This window comes from Dipodomys spectabilis, unplaced genomic scaffold (genome assembly GCF_019054845.1).
Source record: "Dipodomys spectabilis isolate Male_0828 unplaced genomic scaffold, ASM1905484v1 ptg000019l, whole genome shotgun sequence".
Lineage (NCBI taxonomy): Eukaryota > Metazoa > Chordata > Mammalia > Rodentia > Heteromyidae > Dipodomys > Dipodomys spectabilis.
Genome location: NW_024870696.1, coordinates 26755336 through 26774500, shown reverse-complemented (window position 1 = coordinate 26774500; position 19165 = coordinate 26755336). Strand labels below are relative to the sequence as shown.

At 41.5% G+C, this 19165-nt stretch overlaps 1 protein-coding gene across 1 annotated transcript in view; it reads right to left on the bottom strand.

The window, feature by feature from the left end:
* Window positions 1–12141: 12141 nt before the first annotated feature.
* Window positions 12142–19165, bottom strand: part of Prrx1 (paired related homeobox 1) — a 68701-nt gene continuing 61677 nt past the window's right edge. The window contains exon 4 of the mRNA XM_042674664.1: window positions 12142–15421. Within this exon, the coding sequence (XP_042530598.1) occupies window positions 15283–15421 (139 nt within the window). The 3' untranslated portion in view covers window positions 12142–15282. The remainder of the gene's footprint in view (window positions 15422–19165) is intronic.

Below are 19165 nucleotides of genomic sequence, written 5' to 3'. Positions count from 1 at the left end.
TCAAGATGCCATTGCTTTAAAATGAACATTTTAATTACCCACAATATCCTGTTTATCTTTTATGCCTAGAATGTATCACATTACATTAATGAAGATAAACTACAGTAGGTAATTAGAAATACTAGATAAAATGCCTAGCATTTCCTTTTTCATCTTGCATAGGTATCTTACACAAAAGATAAACTACAGTAGGTAATTAGAAATACTAGATAAAATGCCTAGCATTTCCTTTTTCATCTTGCATAGGTATCTTACACAGCATTTGAACGCGCATTTTCCTAAAACTACTTAATGATTCATCAGAAAGGAACTGTTGATGAAAACCAAATTTTGGTGTCACAACTGAACCATGTGCTGTTGCCAACCTTTTATATGTCTGTGTGCCTTCAGGGCTGGCCACGTCATTTTCAAGAATTGATTAAAATTAAAATGTGGAATCTCCTGTCCAAAAATTATTCAGACTTTCAGGAAGGTAACAGCAGAGTATTCAATGAGGGCTGGGGCCTCTGAATTCAGGGCATGCGTGTCTGCAGGGTCCGTGTCTCTGAATTCAGGGCATGCGTGTCTGCAGGGTCCGTGTCTCTGAATTCAGGGCATGCGTGTCTGTAGGGTCCGTGTCTCTGAATTCAGGGCATGCGTGTCTGTAGGGTCCGTGTCTTTGAACTTGCTTGGGACAGGGTGCTTCTCCTTCAGGCTTAGTCACCCAGTGACAGAGTCTTTTTTCATCTCCAGAAGGGCAGTGCAGCAGTAAACGAGATGGTGCCCAGATGGTCACTTGTTTAGGGTCATAGTTATGTACCATTGTGTTATGATATATGTAATAGCTATGTAAATGTGCTTTAGGGAAATACAATTTGTACATCAATCAATAATTTATTGTTTATTATATTTAGGGACAAGGCTAAGTTTAAAAATGGGACAAATGAACAGAAAACTATTAAGTAAATAAGGGTGCAGGTGGTATACAGATGTGGAATGAAGGATAACATAAGAACTTAAGGGACTAAGATTCGAAGACAGTGGAAAAGCTGGAAGATTCAGATGTCCTAATGACTTTATATGTTTGGTAACTTCTTGGGCCCTACCTGACCTTTGATTTTCTGTTCTGGTTGATCCCAATTTCATGTTTTCCATTAGGCTGGTGATATGTTTTGCTTTGTTTTGAACCAAGGCTGCTAAAGATGGAGCCTAGAGAGAGGCAGTCACAGACCATTTCCTGCGTCTCCTAGTCCAACTTGAAGACTGGGAAGACATATACAAAAGCTGTTTCTACAGTTTGCCAGTCAGCTTTAAAGTACTTCCAGTGTTCTTCACTGATTATGGTAGATATCTAAAAATGTTTGCTCCATGGATAATAGTTACTGTTTATACCAGTTGTTGGCCTTCCCAAATGTATACATGGACACATAAAATTGAGCAGAGATTGTATGTGATATAATTGGTTGAATTTATACTATTTCTCTAGAGTACATTAAATGGTATAAAGTACAATTCCTAACTTTACATGATGTTTTCAACAATCCGTACATATGTGCCTATGAGAGATGAGTCCCAGAAGGCCAGGCAGACAGCGTATTTCTGGCTCTTCTCATTCTGAAGTTCAAGACATTTTCACCTTTCATTTGCTTGGGTGCTTAAGACCAGGGGCCCAATATCCCATTCTAGAATGCCTTTTCTTCCTGCATTCATGGAGGACTATTGCTTCATTGCTGAGAGGTGTTAATCTTAGAGATGTAGGGAACAAGAAATAAGAAATTCTGGGAATTCCCAGGAATTCCAATAACCTTAACTTAGTCTTAAAGTACTTTTAACCTTGGCTAGAGTCTTTGCCCATTATTATAAATACCTAAAAAAGTTAAACAAATTATGTTTATGTTTATATCAATATTAATAACTAGTAAAGAATAAGTATTTGGTACTACTAAAAGGAACTAGAGCCTATGGCTATTATTGAAGTATTGGAAAGCACCAGAAGACCTTATTAGAGAGATAGTGTTAAATAATGGAGCATTCAAATCATCCAACGAGATGCATAGCAGTTTAGAGGATCACATGTTGGCATTACTAATTTAAGTATGTATTCTGCTCTCAATCCCATTATTTCTTGAAACACTACTCAGAGACTCTGTATAAAATATTTCATGCCATTAAACTTAACAATCTTTATTTTATTTTCAAGAATGACTCACCCTGAGCCTCCTACTGGGACAGGCTCATGGGGCAAAACCATGGTAGCATCCACAAGCAGTACTGACCAATTAGAGCCTGGTCCCTTCTCACTGTATGGGCTCCTAGTCTGGGCTCGTTAAGTGCCAGCCTCAAACCTTTGACTGAGGGCATCGTTTCCTGAGACGTTGGTGATTTAGCAACTTCTCTTTGTTAAGTTGAACTCTCCCAGAAGATGATATTTTTTTTAGGTTTTCCCAGTTTCTCAGCTGATTTTGTTTGACATTCGGGATTAGAAAAAGCGAATTAAATGTAAAAGAAATGCTAGGGGGAAAAGTTTCCACATGGCAACATAACACAGAGCAGGGCGCAGCCGGATCATGCGCATTTGGGTGGGGAGCAGTTACACTATTTGTATTCCAAGAAAGAGAAGGGCAACAAATGAGATTTTTAACGACATTTCCTTTTTGAAACAATGAACCTTCTCGAAACTTGCATTAGGTCAGGAGTGTTCTATATGGAATTAAAATCCATTCTCTTCCTGGGAAGAACTATTAGTTAGGAGTTAATTGCTATTGCTTGTTTAGACTTTGTGTGGCTGTCAGATTCTTGCTGAGTGGAGACCTTATGAACAAGCAGCTCCCTAGCATGTCCTAGCTAGACCAAAAGGACATGTGTTTCCCATTTAAACTTTTCATTGCCCCAACTGAAAACAAATCAGCTGTGTCTTTGAGATCTTAAGGGGAGAAGGTTGGGATTTATTCCTGGACAAGCCTGAGGAAAACATTAATGAATGAAATATGTTTGTACAAAAGACTTCTTAAAAGTATTGCATTAGTCTTTCCTAACTTGATCTCCTGTTCCTTAAAGAGAGAAAAAGAAATGCAGGAGGGAAAGAAAAAAAGTTCATGGGTATTAACCTGGCTTTGTCCTCAGCTGAGAAGTAATGGAGAAACCTGGCTTTGGTGCAGCTAAGCTTCAAAAAGTAGTGTCTGTCTCTGGGGATTACCCACACACCTTCAACAATGTGGCCTCAAAAATCTCATTCTCTTGGCTTTATATAGCAGTAGAAACCCACTTCCTGTTTTCTTAAGCCAAATTCCTCCACCAATGCAATTTTTCCCAAGAAAGTATTCACTGATTTCTCAATGCTCAATGTGGTCAGCAAGAAAATTGGTTCTGGAAAAAAATATTTGCTTTTCTGCATTCAAAATAATAGTCTACTTAAGACTGCAAGCCCACTGAGGAGGAATTTTGGCTTATTTTATGTTTTGAACCCTGATGGAGCTCAGGAAATTGGAAAATGAATTTATTTGCCTTGGCAAAACTGGGGAATGCTTGGTTTAGTAATTTGACAGTTTTTAAGAGTTCAAGGTGGCAGCACATGAAACCACTCTCAAAGCTGCCTGTCTGTCAGAAGATGAAACCACTCTCAACGCTGCCCGTCAGAAGCACCACGCAGACCTGCACGTCAGATTCTCACTTGTAGTCAGGAAAATTCATCAACACTAATGGTCTTATTCTGAATTCTGTGTGAGAAAACTGCCCTGAAAATACGATCTGTCGTCCTCCCTCCTTCCCTTCTTTTTTCCTTCCTTTCCCTCCTTCCTTTTCTTCCTTCCTTCCTTCCTTCTTTCTTTCTTTTCTTTCTTTCTTTCTTTCTTTCCCTCTCTCTTCCTCTTCTCTCTTCCTCTCCTTCCTTCCTTTTTTCTTTCTCTCCTTCCTTCTTTCTCTCTCTTTCTTCCTTCATTTCTTCCTCTCTTCTTTTTTTTTCTTTTCTAAGTTTGATTTTGCCATAAGAACATTTCAAAACTTGCATGTTGCAAGGTTTGTGAACCTTGTATACCAGAGCTGGCCACTGTATTAGCTCACAAGAAGCTGGCAACCTACTTGTTCTGGTACACACCACTCAGAGTAGAAAAAAATTGAGAATAGTATCTACAAGGCATATGATAATTTTCCATATATAGTGATATATATGCTAATATATAATTTTCATATTTATTATAGTTTTTCATATATGTATATATGTCTGAATCTATAAATGACACATTTATATATACATTTTGTATATTTATGTATATTTGAATCTTATATATATATATTTATACATATTTTTCACATATAAGTTAGAGTCAAGTTTAGAGTGAGCTGTAGAAGTCATTGTTCCATTACTCAGATTGGTGGTTTACCACATGGAAAAGTCTGAAATATAGTGCTTTTTCTTTTATGTTTCCCTCCTACAACCAGCCAGACTGGTACCTCTTAGTGAAGAAAATTTTAGTAGAATTATCTGAGCTACCTCTGTGATTTTTTTTCCCAGTCCTGGGACTTGAATCTAGGCCTGGGCGCTGACACTGAGCTTCTTTTGCTCACGACCCTACCACTTGAGCCACAGCACCACTTCTGGCTTTTTCTGAATAGTTTATTGGAGATCAGAGACTCACAACCCTTCCTGCCAGGCCTGGCTCACACAGCAGTCCTCAGATCTCAGCCCTCTGAATAGCTGGGATTACAGGCGTGAGCCACTGGTGCCCGGCTGACATCTACGATTTTACCTAAATTACCTTCTGGCTTTCATAGTTCATGTACAGAGTCTCCCTTTTTAATGTTGACTTTTTAAAGACTCCAAGGTTTTCACCTGATTGTCATTCTTTTTTCTTTGGTATATATTTTCTTTAATTTACAAATGAAGAAAAGACTTGGGATAGGCAACTTGCTCAATAAGGCACTAAAAGCAAATAACAATGCGAGGTCTTCAGGCAGAGTCCATGTTTATCCTGTTACATCATCATTCCCTCAAAGTTCCCTCCATAGTTCCCATTTTTCCCCTAATTCTTTAGTGAGAGTCTCGTACCCCATTCATGGACTTCTCTCCTGCATCCATCCCAGGCCTCTTGTGGATCAGAACTATGCACTGTTCCTTTAAGACCATGTAGCCCTGAAAACAGCTCCTTACCACGTCAGGGCAGGGTTGGGGCCAGGCTTCTGGAATGGAAGACCCTGAAACAAGCAATAGAGGCAGAAGAAACCCCAGCCCCGCCAGTGGGGATTTAGACAGGAGGACAGACTAAGAGAGAAAGAGTTGGTAGGAATCTTTCAGACATCAATCCCTCTTTGTAGAAAGCTTTGATTGGATGAGTAGAGTTATATATAGAACTTTCCTTGGCTTCTTAAAAAAATGTAATATAGCATCCCTCTTCTCTGTTTGGCTAGAGCAAAGCTGATAACTACATAAACACATCTCCTCCATCTCCAGCCCACATGTGGCCCTGCCAAAGTCGGAAGAGTAGCACGCCCAGCATTTTTCTATGATTAAACCTTGAAATATAACAAGCACAAAAGCACACAGATAAATGCGATGAATGTGCTATTCTCACGACCCAGATATCTATCTCTATATAAGTAGACACAAACATACATAAAGCCTACATATATAGATATATGTAGATAGATAGATCTCTATATGTAGATATCGTCTCTATAGATCTATAGATCTCTATATAGAGACTATATACAGAGATCATCTATCATCTATCTATCGGTCTATTTATTTATTATATTGGGCAGTCCTGGGGCTTGAACTCTGGGCCTATACCCTGTTCTTGAGCTCCTTTTGCTCAAGGCTGGCACTCTACCCATTGAGCCACAGCTCCACTTCCAGCTTTTTCTGTGATTAATTGGAGATAAGAGTCTCACGGACTTTCCTGCCCAAGCTGCCTTTGAATCTTCATATCTCAGCCTCCGGAGTACATAGGATTACAGGTGTGAACCACTGGCACCCAGCTGAACTCATATTTTAATTAATAAAGTATTTCAGATGTATTTCATTCACCCAGAATGCCTATCTCAATTTTATATACTTTCTCAGAAGTTGAAACAATTCAGGGGTTTTCTAAGGTTAAAGTTACTTCTCATTATTATGCATCCTATTGTATTTTCCTACATGTATTTCCTACATGTGATGCTGGCTGCATTTTGAATTTATATACTGTGGAATACTTCTGAGACATATCCAAGTGGATGCATGTAGTAGTGGTTCATTCATTACTTATTTCTGATTAATATTCAAGTGCATAAACATATCATATTCTATTTCTCTGACCATTGATGGACATTTTGTTTATTTCCAATATTTTGCTGTTGTGAGCCATGCTGCCATAGAGTTTCTGTTCATGTTTTCCTGTACACATATGCGAGTTTTTCTAGCTCTCCAGGATTGCTAGGCTTATTTTACCTCCACTAATCTGGGTGACATTAAGCAAATAAATACATAGCTCTGAGAGATCATTTTCAGATGCCTTCAATTTGTAGATGACCTAGATAGCTTCCTCTTAGGGATGCTGCCTTGTTATCGCTAGAATAACATGAAGGGATATTTTCCAGGAATCCCAGAAAGTCAGGCATTACTCTTAGGGGCATATTATTTAGTGAATTCATTTACTATAAAGTTCAATTATTTTACTAGGTTATGATTTAAAAGGCAGGATGTGCCATGTAACTATGCACCGTATATTTCAATGGTCACTCTGAAGGGATAGTCTCATCTGGTGGTTGAACCTCTAAGTTTATAAGCAGGGAGCCTGGAAGGTAGATATTGAGATGTGGAAGCAATGTGTTTACGCCTCACATACTAATTGCAGATCTGGTGAGGTTTGGTAATGTGGAGAACCTAGAGGGCCACAGTGCGTGCATGGTTAGCTCTTCAGTACCAGAGGCGAGACTGAAGGTCAGAATCTGCCCAATTACAAACGCATTTTCCCTTTTAGAGAAAAGGCACGACGTTTAAAATTGAGTAGAAAGTACTGAGGCTTAGGATACATTAGAGAGGCCAGGTGTAGTGGTTCACATCTTTAATCTCAGTGCTCGGGAGGCTGAGCCAGGAGGATCTTGAGTTCCTGGCCAGCCTGGGCTGTAAGGCAAGACCCTGGAGAGAGAGAGAGAGAGAGAGAGAGAGAGACAGACAGACAGACAGACAGACAGACAGACAGACAGACAGACAGACAGACAGAGACAGACAGAGACAGACAGACAGAGACAGACAGAGACAGAGACAGAGAGACAGAGAGAGACAGAGAAAGAGACAGTGAGACAGAGAGAGACAGATGGAGAGACAGAGAGAGGGAGGGAGGGAGGGAGGGAGAGATCCCATGGACCTGTTAAAAGGTAACACAACACTACCACCACTACCCACTGTAGATCCTGACTTGCCAGGGTGCTGGGGGAGAACACAGTCATCATATCTTCTCTGCCCAAAACCACTATCTCACTCTGTGCACAGCAGAAGACTGGGATGATGCCTTGAAACCAAGGTCCCAAGGGTAAGCAGAACTCTTGAATACCATCCTGACAGGTGAAAAATGAACTGAGAGCCAGGCGCCGGTGGCTCACACCTGTCATCCTAGCTATTCAGGAGGCTGAGATCTGAGGATCACGGTTCAAAGCCAGCCTGGGCAGGAAAGTTCTTGAGACTAAATTTGAATTAATCACCAGAAAACCAGAAATGGAGCTGTGGCTCAAGTGGTAGAGCGCTCACCTTGAACTGAAGAGCTCAGGGACAGCACCTAGGCCCAGAGTTCAAGCCCCACAGCTGACCAAAAAAAAAAAAATACGATTTATCTAGACTTTTGGCATTGTTTATTAGCAACAGAGTCAGAAAGTTGAGGCAAAATGCAGTTGAGCCATGCCTTGAAGAGGCACACGTCGGTCTTGCACTCACTGTCATTCGCGGGTCAGCTCTCGGGGGGACTTACGGGCAAAAGTTGAAAGCGAAGGCCAACACAGGCAGAAGCTGAGGAACTTCCGTCCGTGGAGTGAGTCCCCCACGCTTCCCGTCCCCTGCTATCCACAAGTGAACGCCGCATACCATTTTCTCTCTGCGTCGCCCTCAGTCGGAATTTTACTGCTGCTCATTTCTCTTCTCCGTACTCACCAGGGATGGTTAATCAAGCCATTTGGCTATAAGGTGCAGAGTCATCAGAAACTACCTACAAATGTGCTTGAAAAATCATGTTTTTAATGTATTTATAAAGTACCCTGTGATTTTTGTTTCTTTTGTATGTTCTTCCCCCATGGTAGATCCCCTGTTGTCACTGTATTTGATTCCGGTGCCCTGCATTGTGTATATACATTTTTCTAATTTGGGGAGGAGAAGGGAAATAACAAAACCCTGAAATAAGGATCTAGGTTGACCCGTTGTAACAATGAGATGAACTTTATAACTTTGGGGCTAGGGGAGGGGAGAGTCGGGAGGTGGAGAAGGAAGGGATGGTAGGGGAAAAACAAAGGAGGAGGTAACAATGCTTGATAGGAAATGGACTCATGACCTTGCTCATGGAACTGTCGCCCCTTGGTACAGCATCTTTACAATAAAAAATATATACAAAACAGTTAAACAGTCATGTGCCTCCCAGCCCCCGGTAAGTGCTTGGGGCGTTGCTGGTACAGGTCCGGCAGGGCATGGTGAGGGTGCCGGGAACTGGACCTGTGTCATCTACCAGCCTATTGTCCCTTTCCAGCTGATCACAGCAGTCCCTTCTTTTAGAGACTTTTCCCAACGCATAACCAAGTATCCTGCAAGTGGCAATCTGGCCAATCAGAGGATGCCACTTTCCTGACTTCCAGACTGTTTCAAAAAGGCCACAATAACCCAAGCCAGGCCACATTCGTTCCCTGGGATTATTCTGCTTAGAACCAGTGCAGAAAATTCTTTCTTTGCCTCTTGCCAGAATGCAAATCAGCTAAAGCTGTTACTAGCCCTGTTTTCTGTCTGCCCAAAACTAATGAAAACAAGAGAGAAAATGGGGGTTGGGGCGGGGAGGGAGATAAAAGCTCAGTCCTTATCTGTTCCCGGGCTCAGCACAAAAGTACCCATGAAACATCTGGATATTCATTTCTATTTTTTTATGTTACAAACCATGCTAATCAATCGTAAAATTGCATTCTACTCTCCTCCTTTAGCAAATACACCTCCATCCCAACACCTGAAAAGCCAAGTTTGTGTTAGAATGCTCAGACTTGGAAAAACATGGGAGTACAGGGAGGGTCAGGTCCCAGGAGTCTACTTCTCCTCATCCAGCACCACGTGTCCACCAAAAAAGGACATGTAAAAACATGTACAAACATGCATGGCGATTGTGGAATGCATAACCCAGGTCTGTGAGCACCCCAGACCCCCAGGCTTGGGATAATTTGGTCAAGGGTCTCGAAAGCTCAGATGCTCGTGGTGTGGTCCAGGACTGGAGGTAGAGCCTCCAGGTGGGCGTCTGGAGGAGTGCAGGGCATCTCGGAGAGGGAAAGGCAGGAAGACTGTATCTGGCCAAAAGGTATGTCTGCATGTTTGCACCCACCTAAAATTTGCATATTGAATCAGCATCCCCGCCAGCTGGCTCTGAGGAAGGTGGGGATACTGGGAAATCATCATGCTTAGATGAGGTCAGGAGGGTGGAGTCCTCAAGACTGTGGCCCTATCAGTGGTAGAGCGCTTGCCTTGCATGCTCGAGGCCCTGGGTTCGATTCCTCAGCACCACATAAGCAAAAAAAGAAAAAAAAAGAAAAGAAAAGAAAAGGAAGTGAGCTCACGCTCTCCAGCTTGTGGGCTGTGACAAGCAGAGAGCCGTCCGAGACTCCGAACCTGATGTTATTCTGATCTGGGACTCTTAGCCTCTAGGTCTACAAGAAATATTTCTCAGCTACCCGCTTTAGAGTCTCTTATTAGGACAAAGTATGGGCTTCATTCCAAGATCTAAAATTCCTAGTGATGGTGTCCTGACTCTGGCAAAACTTGGAGACTGAGTAAACCACCCTTGGAGCCAAGCCTTTTTGACAACTAGTTTGATAAGCTTAGAACGTGATCTCCAACTTCCATCCGTATTCTTGGTCAAGTCCCATTTTCGCGTCTTCACAGCCTGGATGATTGTATTTGATTTTTCAGGTTTAATAATGTATCTAAAACTTCAATTGCCATCCCCTGTGACTGGACCATTCTGTTTCTATTGTTTTTTTTTTTGTCATTCTTTAAAATCAGGGATGTGTTCTTCTACTTATCAGTTTTCATTGGTTTTGACTCTGTTCCTTCTACTACGTCCTGTTAACGCTTTCCTTACAAGATCTCTCCCCTCTTGCTCTTTGTTTTTTGTTTCCCAGGTAACAAGTTTGATCTATTTCCCATTCTTGTGCTGCTCTAGTTTACCTTCATTCTTTAAAGGACAGCCTTACTAAAACAGTAGATTTTGCATGGCTTTTTTTCTGCTTAATAACCTTGACTAGATCTCCGTGGCCTGAGGAAACGCTCAAACTCCTTTCTCCCAGGATGAAGATTCAGCCTCAGCCTTCAGAACTTTGCTCAGCTCCGCTTTAAAATGAACTTTCCATCCCATCAGCAATCATCCTGCCATGGTTCCCTGGGCCAAATTCCTCGCATCTGTATCGCTGCCCTTATTCTGTTCTTTCTATTTCCCACTCCCCGGCCAAATAAAAGCTTGTTGATGACTCCCAGTTTGGCTATAAAATGCTTCTCCCACTCTCGCTCATGTTGTCTTTCTCTTTCTGGAATCCTTCTGTCTGGTTTATTTGTTTTGCTATTTATTAATTTATTGTCCTGAACTGTTCTGTAAACTTGTTCAGGCTTGAGTTGTCTTTTGCACCAGATATTGTGTGCAAACAGAACTTGTGTCTCACAACGTGGCTTTACTCTTTCCGTCATTACACCCCATGCTATGCACAAGGGGCACTTACTATACTGCATGTTGCTACGTACATGCTCCAACATGCTTTATTGTCTTTTGTTGGTCATAAAGTATCTACTCTTACTGTTACTTACGATGTTGATTTTAAAAACACTAAGCTTTCATAAAAATCCTGCCATACATTTACCCATGATTCTAAAATCCCCTTGTGATCACCACTGTCATTACTTTTAAAAAAATAATTATTTTCCTTTTGTAACAGGAAATATCGTATTCTGATAAAATTCTTTTTCTCACAAGTCCTTCTTACCTTCACTCATATGAATGTCATCCTGTGTTCTAGCAGATGTCTTTAAAGTTCAAAGAGTTTACATTGATCCAGAAGAATATGAGTCATGGTATAGCAAAGACACTTGCAAAGATACTACCATAAAAGACACTATCTAGGGCCCGGTGCTGGTGGCTCATGCCTGTAATCCTAGCTACTCAGCAGGCTGAGATCTGAGGATCTCAGTTCAAAGCCAGCCTGGGCAGGAAAGTCTGTGAGACTCTTACCTCCAATTAACCACCAGAAAACCAGAAGTGGCACTGTGGCTCAAGTGGTTGAATCCTAGCCTTGAGATAAAGAGATCAGGGACAGTGCCCAGGCCCAGACTTCAAGCCCCACGACCTCCCCCCCTCCCCCAACAAAAAGACAGACAGATAATGAAATTTTGCTCATTAATCAGGAAGAATGTATTATGTAACTTGCAGGAACAAGTCTGGACTTTTAAAAAGTATGTTAAGTGAAATAAGTCAGGCTCAGAGAGAAAAAGGATGCGCGTCTCCTCTCATATCTGGATGTTAGATCTAAATTACATATTTGTCTATATACATATAAACATATACAGGGTTATATGTGTTCATACACAAATTAGCTAAAATATGGTATATGAAGTGTAGGATTCCAATGGTGTAACTCCTTTGAGCAATTAACTTCTCCTTCAACAAAATGAATGCCAAGAACCTGGAATGCGTGCGGTCGGGGACGTGCGGTCCAGGGGCTCAGGGGAGGTGAAGGGCGAGGAAAAGCGTTGGTGAATGCAGTCATAATATTCAACATCTGCATGTGAAACTGGGATTAGGAAAATTGAGGGCATGACGGGTGGCAGGAGGGAGAATGGTTTGCCATTTGTTCCCACAAACTGGCGTGTTGAATGGAAACCCCTTTGTACAGCTATTTAAGGATAACAAAAAGCTAGCTCAAAAAGAATGAATCAGCCGACTCCAATGTGTATAACAAAAGACATGACTGCATTGTTCTTTCATTTTATTGAAAAGGAATCATTTCTACTCTAGCGCAAACAATGTATATTTTACATCATAAAGCAAGATATAATTTACATATTACATTTCTTACGAGATCTTTATTCATTCCATTTTTCTTTTAATTAGGTCACCTCTTCTGGCTTAATCTGCCAAGTGCCCTACAAATCAGCATGTTTAGGGAGCAACTGGGGGCACAGATCGTTCATAGGTATTCATCTGCATCTGGGAATGCTGCTGGTGAAGAATAGGGCTGTGCCTGCAGTCTGGGGCACTGGGACCCTCTTCTGCTGCCTGGCTGCAGGGACAGAAGTCGACTCCTCCAAATCACTTATCCAACTTGTTTCTAGATCAATAATAAGCAGACCAAAGTGAATGCTAGGACGCCATGTGTACTTCTTGATCACATGCTCAGATAATAGATGCTCGTGCGCTGACCTACCAGCAGTGAGCATTCTCGTGACTAGCCAGCACCATTGCTCTGAGAAATTTCCAGACATTGCTTGTCCAAGGCACGAGATGAAGGTTTTCCCGACTGTTAGGGTTTATAGGCACAAACTTTTCTGTTGGCCACTGGACATGGGTGTCATTGTGACGGTTTCAAATGACTTGTTTCACATGACCCTCTACCTTTCCTCTCCTGCTTCTAAGAGTCACCTCTTCTGAGCAAACCCTTTGCACGTGTGATTTGTGCCTGCTCTCCAGAACCCAAAGCCTCTCTTTAAACTCCAACCCCCTAAAGTTTGGATTACACTCACTTCTCAAGTCAAAGAATGTTTTGATCTTCAAGGATATACTGTTCCTTCCAAACCTGATAAGCCACAGTGATCAATGGGACAAAAGAACAACAAATGGGAGATTTCTTAGAAGCAAATAGTGCATGCTGCACAGTGTTTTACATGAACCTCCATAAAAAATGTTTTCATTAAAATAAGAGTCAGTGGTGAAAGCTAAATGCAAAAGATGGATGCCCTTCTTATTACTGAAAGAAGTTCAGAATCGTTAGAAATACATACTCAGACTGGTAGCTGTTAGATTGAAAACAAAGTTACTGTCAGCTCCATCTGATCAGAAATACTAATAGTCATTAAAAGTGCATCTTACACCCCAAATTCCTTGCCTGTCACTCAGAGTTCAAAGCTGGTATATTTAGCCAAAATCAACCTAAAGCTTTCTAGCAACTAATAATTGAAATGACTAGAACCAAGCTGGTCAGGATGAGAATAAGCTAAAAATGTGTCTATTCTGTGTGTCCTTAGTTATTCTTTAATCAGATGGCATACTTTATGAGACATCTAAAAATATAAACCTATTTCTCATTTCCAAATACAAGATTGTGAGTTTGTACAACATTGTAGCATTCCCTTGCTAGAAGACAAGCCTTCCAGATACCCTATCATTCCATTGGTTAGCACTGTACACCTTTACAGTCCCTTCTTCCCATGGCTACAAAGTGCTGGCCACACCGAGAACACAGGAAAGCAAAGATGAATACAGCCTCACAACAGCCCTGTGAGGTAGGTAAGAATTGCCAAGCCCTTCTTTTATGAACAGGTAAACTAAGGCACAGCATGCTCCAATGCACCTGGCAAGTAAGTTAGGAAAGCAGGTCTGGGAACAGAGAGAAGAAGCAAAGAAGTCTCAGCTGGCTCTCTCACCCCAGAGGCTAAATTTTATTTCAAAATACTAAGTATATGTGTGTGTGTGTGTGTGTGTGTGTGTGTCCATAATTGTATTTAAAATGTTGGGAATTACAGCCAACTGTTAAGTACTCCACTTGAACATGTTTAGTATGTTTTGTCTGTTACAGTTCCAGGGAGTGGAGAAAGAGCAGATGACTGGACATCTTTTCCTCTTCTTAAGTGGAATTCCCTGGCCAGGTCGGAATGGATCAGCATTTCATCAGCGTTCTGACACCAACCTCCAGGACATCTTAATAGTCAGACCTAACTTCTAGTGACTGAACTCTCTAAGGTGAGGAGTCCTAGTTCTCAAACAACACCCTTGCCAACTGCTCTACCACCTTAATGAGAACATCTGTGTAGAAAAAGAAAACAAGCAAGATGCCTAATTAATGTCCCACCGCTGTGGCAGTGGGGACGGGGAAGTGTGAGCTTTGCTTTTTTGCTATGTTTGAGAAACTGCAAACCCCAGCTTGCAATATTATATATATAAAATATATAAATATATACAGTATATATATAAATGTGCGTCTGACTACACTGAAGGCACCAAAGAGATGTAGGCCATGCATTTCACAATTCAGTCTTCATTTTCCTGAAGAAATTTCTGTCCCTCTCAAGTGAAAAAAAAAAAAAAGGATTTTCTCCATCAAATAGCCCTTAACAGCAAATCCTTGAAAGACAACCAACAGTCTTTTCACGTAAGACTGCTGATTGTTTGCAGGAAGGTGTGAAGTATATCTACAGTTTAGAGCTTAACTCTGTGGTCGAGATGTAGAGTTTACAGCTTAGAATTAGCCAGATTGAGCCAATTGGGTTGATCAGTCCATCCAATAATAGGCCAATGATCAGAACTTGTCCACAATTATTTTTTCTAGTAGCTGATTGGAAAACCTTCTCATAACCCACAGACGTGGAGACCACGAGAAAGACAATCATGTCCGGCATAGATTCTTCAGAAAGACTTTGGCTTTTCCAACGTTCTGAGGGGGAACTGGGAAGATGATGGAGTAAGGCACTGAGGTCAAACAGGTTGATGAGAAATTACAGGTTAATCGCTTTGAATATGGATATATGTATATATAGGATTTCTTTGGCTACTGCACATTGTTTTAAACCTCATACAAATTATGAGAGTGGGTGGGCTAGACCTAACTGATGAAGCTTGGAGTATATGAAGCAAAGCATAAATAGAAAGAAAAAATGAAATAAACACACAGAGAAACAAATGGTGGTAGTGTTCCAGAGAGAAGAGGTACATTTGTTAACTAATTTTCATTTTGTTCCTCTCCTGCTTTTCTCTGCCATGGTCCCAATATTTTAGTTCTGTCTTTTGTTTGTTTATACTTGTTTTCCTCCAGCGGATGAAGAAATGACAGAGCAGGACAGGTGTCTCGTGGTTTGTGCTCTCTTCTTAGGCCTGTTAAATCATTGTGTTTTCCTCAGTTGACTGTTGACACTTGGTTCCTCTGTAAACTATATTCCTTGGCCTTCAGTCTCAGGTTGGCAATGCTGTTGGCCATGTTGATGCCCTGTGCAGGGCTATTGTTGGCACATGTGGCAGAATAAGTAGCCATGGCGCTGTAGGGACAAAGGAGAGAGCAGGGGGAATAACAGACATTAGTTTCACAAAGCTGCAGGTCTGTGTTCCAGGCGGATGTCCTTGCAGGATGGGGGCAGGCAGGGACAGGCAGGCTGGACCGGGGTCTGGAGGCTCTTACAGCCCCAGCTCTCCATGCGTCTATGGCGTTTGGAGAGAGGGTGGTCCTGTTGTGCAATGCCAGGGAAGGCGGAGGAGAATGAGACAGAGGGAGGGAGAGGCATCTGCTGCGCTGGATACAATGAGTCATGATTTATTTCTGGGGTGAGAGAAAAAGTTGCCTAGTAGGTTTGTCATCAGCTGACTAATTAAAGCAGTCTTTAATCTCATTTTCTGCCTACATCACCCAGCCTGAAGAGGGTGGGGAAGTGAAGAAGGAAAGCAAGCCATTTGACAGAAAATTGAAGCAAATATCGCTTCTGTACTCGAGATGGCTGTACTTTTGATGATCAGTTAAATACCATCACCAGCAATGTGTTTGGAGAATCAAATAATCCAACATAACTTATTTGCTTCTCTTGATACACTTATTGATAGCATCAAGTACTGCAAAATCAAGAGGCTCCTACCCACTTGCTTTGATTTTCCATAGCCTCTTCTCCAAAGAATGTGAGCAGTAGCTACCTGCCTTCTGGATCCGTTATCGTGGGAATGGTTAAGTTTCCTAAATCAGCGACACAGGGCTCTAGCTTCACACGCTTGGCCCTCAGCGGTAACACTATCTCACTCTACATTGCTGAGAAAAACATGAAGTTGATTTTCATTGTCAGGAACACTGCTGGGCTAAAATTCATCAACGGTGGACTTTCTTTATTATTAATTGCATCCATGGATCTCTTATAAAGGAAAAAAAGAAATGGTGTGTTGACATTGGATGCAAATTCTCCTTTACTTTATCCTAAATCATTAAAAGGAGTCACATTTTAACGAAATGAAAACATTTCTGGATGTCTCTAAGATTAGCAAAATCCCTTTCAACCGAGGGCTGGAAGGAGATAGACTTATAAATGGAAGGGCATGTGCTTTTCTGCCGCCTGCCTTCCAGTGGAATTCTGTCACCCACACAGGACTTTGTGGTTCGGGGGATCAAGTGACAAGATCAGAAAGAGAGAACACTGAAGCTGTTCTACAAATAGAGAGACCGTATCACTGATACTTATCAGAGGTACCACATCGTCAAGACTCACAGTCAAAACTCTTAATAGTCTATTTAACCTCCGAGACTAGCAATTAGGAAAAATCAAGTTAAGAAGGTATAATTTGTTCCAGATCACTTGATCTTTCCAGATACACTCATCTTTAAAAGCCTTAGAGCATTGGTACAAGTGTGTGAGGGAATGTGTGCACTCCCATATGGACCTGAGTTACTACAGAAGGGTGGAGAGGTGAAAGGGTTATAAAAAGAATCTGGGGCACCAGTGGCTCATGCCTATGATCCCCACTACTCAGGAAGCTGGGATACGAAGACGCCATTCCCTTGCCCAAAAAATTCAGCCGAAAAGCAAGGAGAGAGGCATGGCCCCAGTGGTAGAGAGAGAACTTTACTTTTTTCTTTTCTTTTTATTTGCCAGCTTTACCTCTTATGGCTAATTTCTGAGTCAATGAGCTAAACAAGTGGAGGTTCTCCTGAACTTTTGGTTTTGTCATATGATTCAATTTTAATTAACAACTTGTGTATCACTTTAATTAGTAACTTGTACACTATGTATCACTGACCTAAAGCATAAGCTTTATCAGTCTGATGTCACACCTGCCTGTTCACTATGTCTTCAGGTAGAGCCGATGAAATACCTAACGTATGTTTGGTGCTCAATAAACCAGCGATCTATAGCTAGAGTATGATTAAAATGGGTTCTACGCAAGTGCATTTATCACTATGCTCTGAGAATGACTTCTGTAACCTATCTGACCAGTATTCTTTCATTGTTAAGAAGTAGTTCTGTAAATTTCACTATCTTAGTAGAAAGAACAAAAAAGGCCATAGCAAAAGAAGAGCTGATGGTTACATAGTTTGGGGTTCATAGTAAGTCATTTCAAAATAAAAGAAAAGCATACCAGCAGAGGTAAGTTATGAAGTAGGCTATCACTTTTTACCATTGTCCACCAAAGACAGAAGTGGTAGGTTTAGATTAGGAGTGAGATGAATGACCAGAATGGCACACTAAGACAAAATCTTTTTCACCCCCCAGAATGTACCAACAAATATCATTTGATTCAGAAATTCATATGCATATAGTCACTTAGATGCTTCCATCCAAGAACCCTAATATTTAAGAAAAGGTATCTTTAGTGCTTGGGAATCCGACTGGTAGATTATTATAAAAAGCAATCAAATCAGCCTTTCTTAACCACATGCTGGTGAGAGAATTAAGTTGTAAGAGTGGTCATTTCAAACACAGACGAGCAAAGTGAGGTATATTGTCTGTTGGGGGCTTATAATAAAGTGGGGCGATTTCTCTATACACAAAGTGAAAAGTGTGAGAACATTAAAAAAAAACCTCTGGTGGAAAATTGCAGATTGTCATGGAATTTGTGTTGGGTTCTTGGCTGAGTTTCTGAGAATTGTGTTTTCCGTCATTTAAGAATCAGGACCACCAAAAAGTCCTATTTCATAGAACCCCACACTGCCTTTGGTCATCAGAGATGGGCTCTCTTTCCTTAGCAGACAAAAGGAAATGGAACCGTGGGGATTATTTTGGTTTACTGAAGCTGTTGTAACTGTTTTCCAGAAATGTCTACCGTACTAGTGACCACACTTCTCTCTCCTCTGCACCAGTTACTTCCGGCTTGACTAACTGCACCATCTGTTAGTCTAGTCTGGGGACTTACTATGGTAAGAGCTGCCTTAAAAATATTGAGTGCATCTCCCTATGTAGGCCAGAGAGTAATATCTGAAGTGAGATGAATGCTTATCACCTTTATTACACAAAAATTAACGGACATTTGTATTCCCTATTGCACAAGAGACTGGATATTCACCGAGACATCTTTCACTTAACTGACAGACTACTCCCACAGCCGAGAACAGTGCTTCTGTCCAGTGACAGGAAGGATGGTGCTATCAGGGAACCACGTTGTAGCAGTGAGTCTATGCACAGCTTTGTAGGAATTCCTCAAGTTAGTGGGGCTTGCGGGTAAGAAAAATCTGTTCTTATTGGCAAATAAATTTTGTTATGTTTTAAGGTCTCAATAAATAATAACATTCTCCCTTGATAAATGTTTAGACAAGTTGTAATAACTGAACTTATTTCAGAGTTCCACGGTCAGCACACACAGAATGGAAGAGCAGAGGCCAAGCGAGGCGCTGGTGGCTCCCGCCTGCAATCCTACCGACTCAGAGTGCCGGGATCTGAGAATCACAGTGCAAGGCCAGCCCGGACAGCACAGCTCCCATGACGTGGAGAGAGCGTCCAGGACCTGCACTCAAACCCCAAGACTGACACAAAACAAAAGAACGGAGGCCATCTCAACGTATACCCTTTCACCAAACATTCAGAATATATAACCGTCCAGGAGGGGCGTCTGATGGTTTGTCCATATGCTAAAGAAAGCTATGGCTCGCTCGAATGATGTGCTCTGCAGCTAGTTTTACAGCGTGAGCTAAATATGCCATCTACTCAAGTGATAGGCCGTCCTTGGACGTAACAGGGACACGCAAGCCTTGTTACAGGCCAGAAAAAAATAGAACGAATGTGTGCATAGTCTAAGAGCAGCTTAGGCGTGCT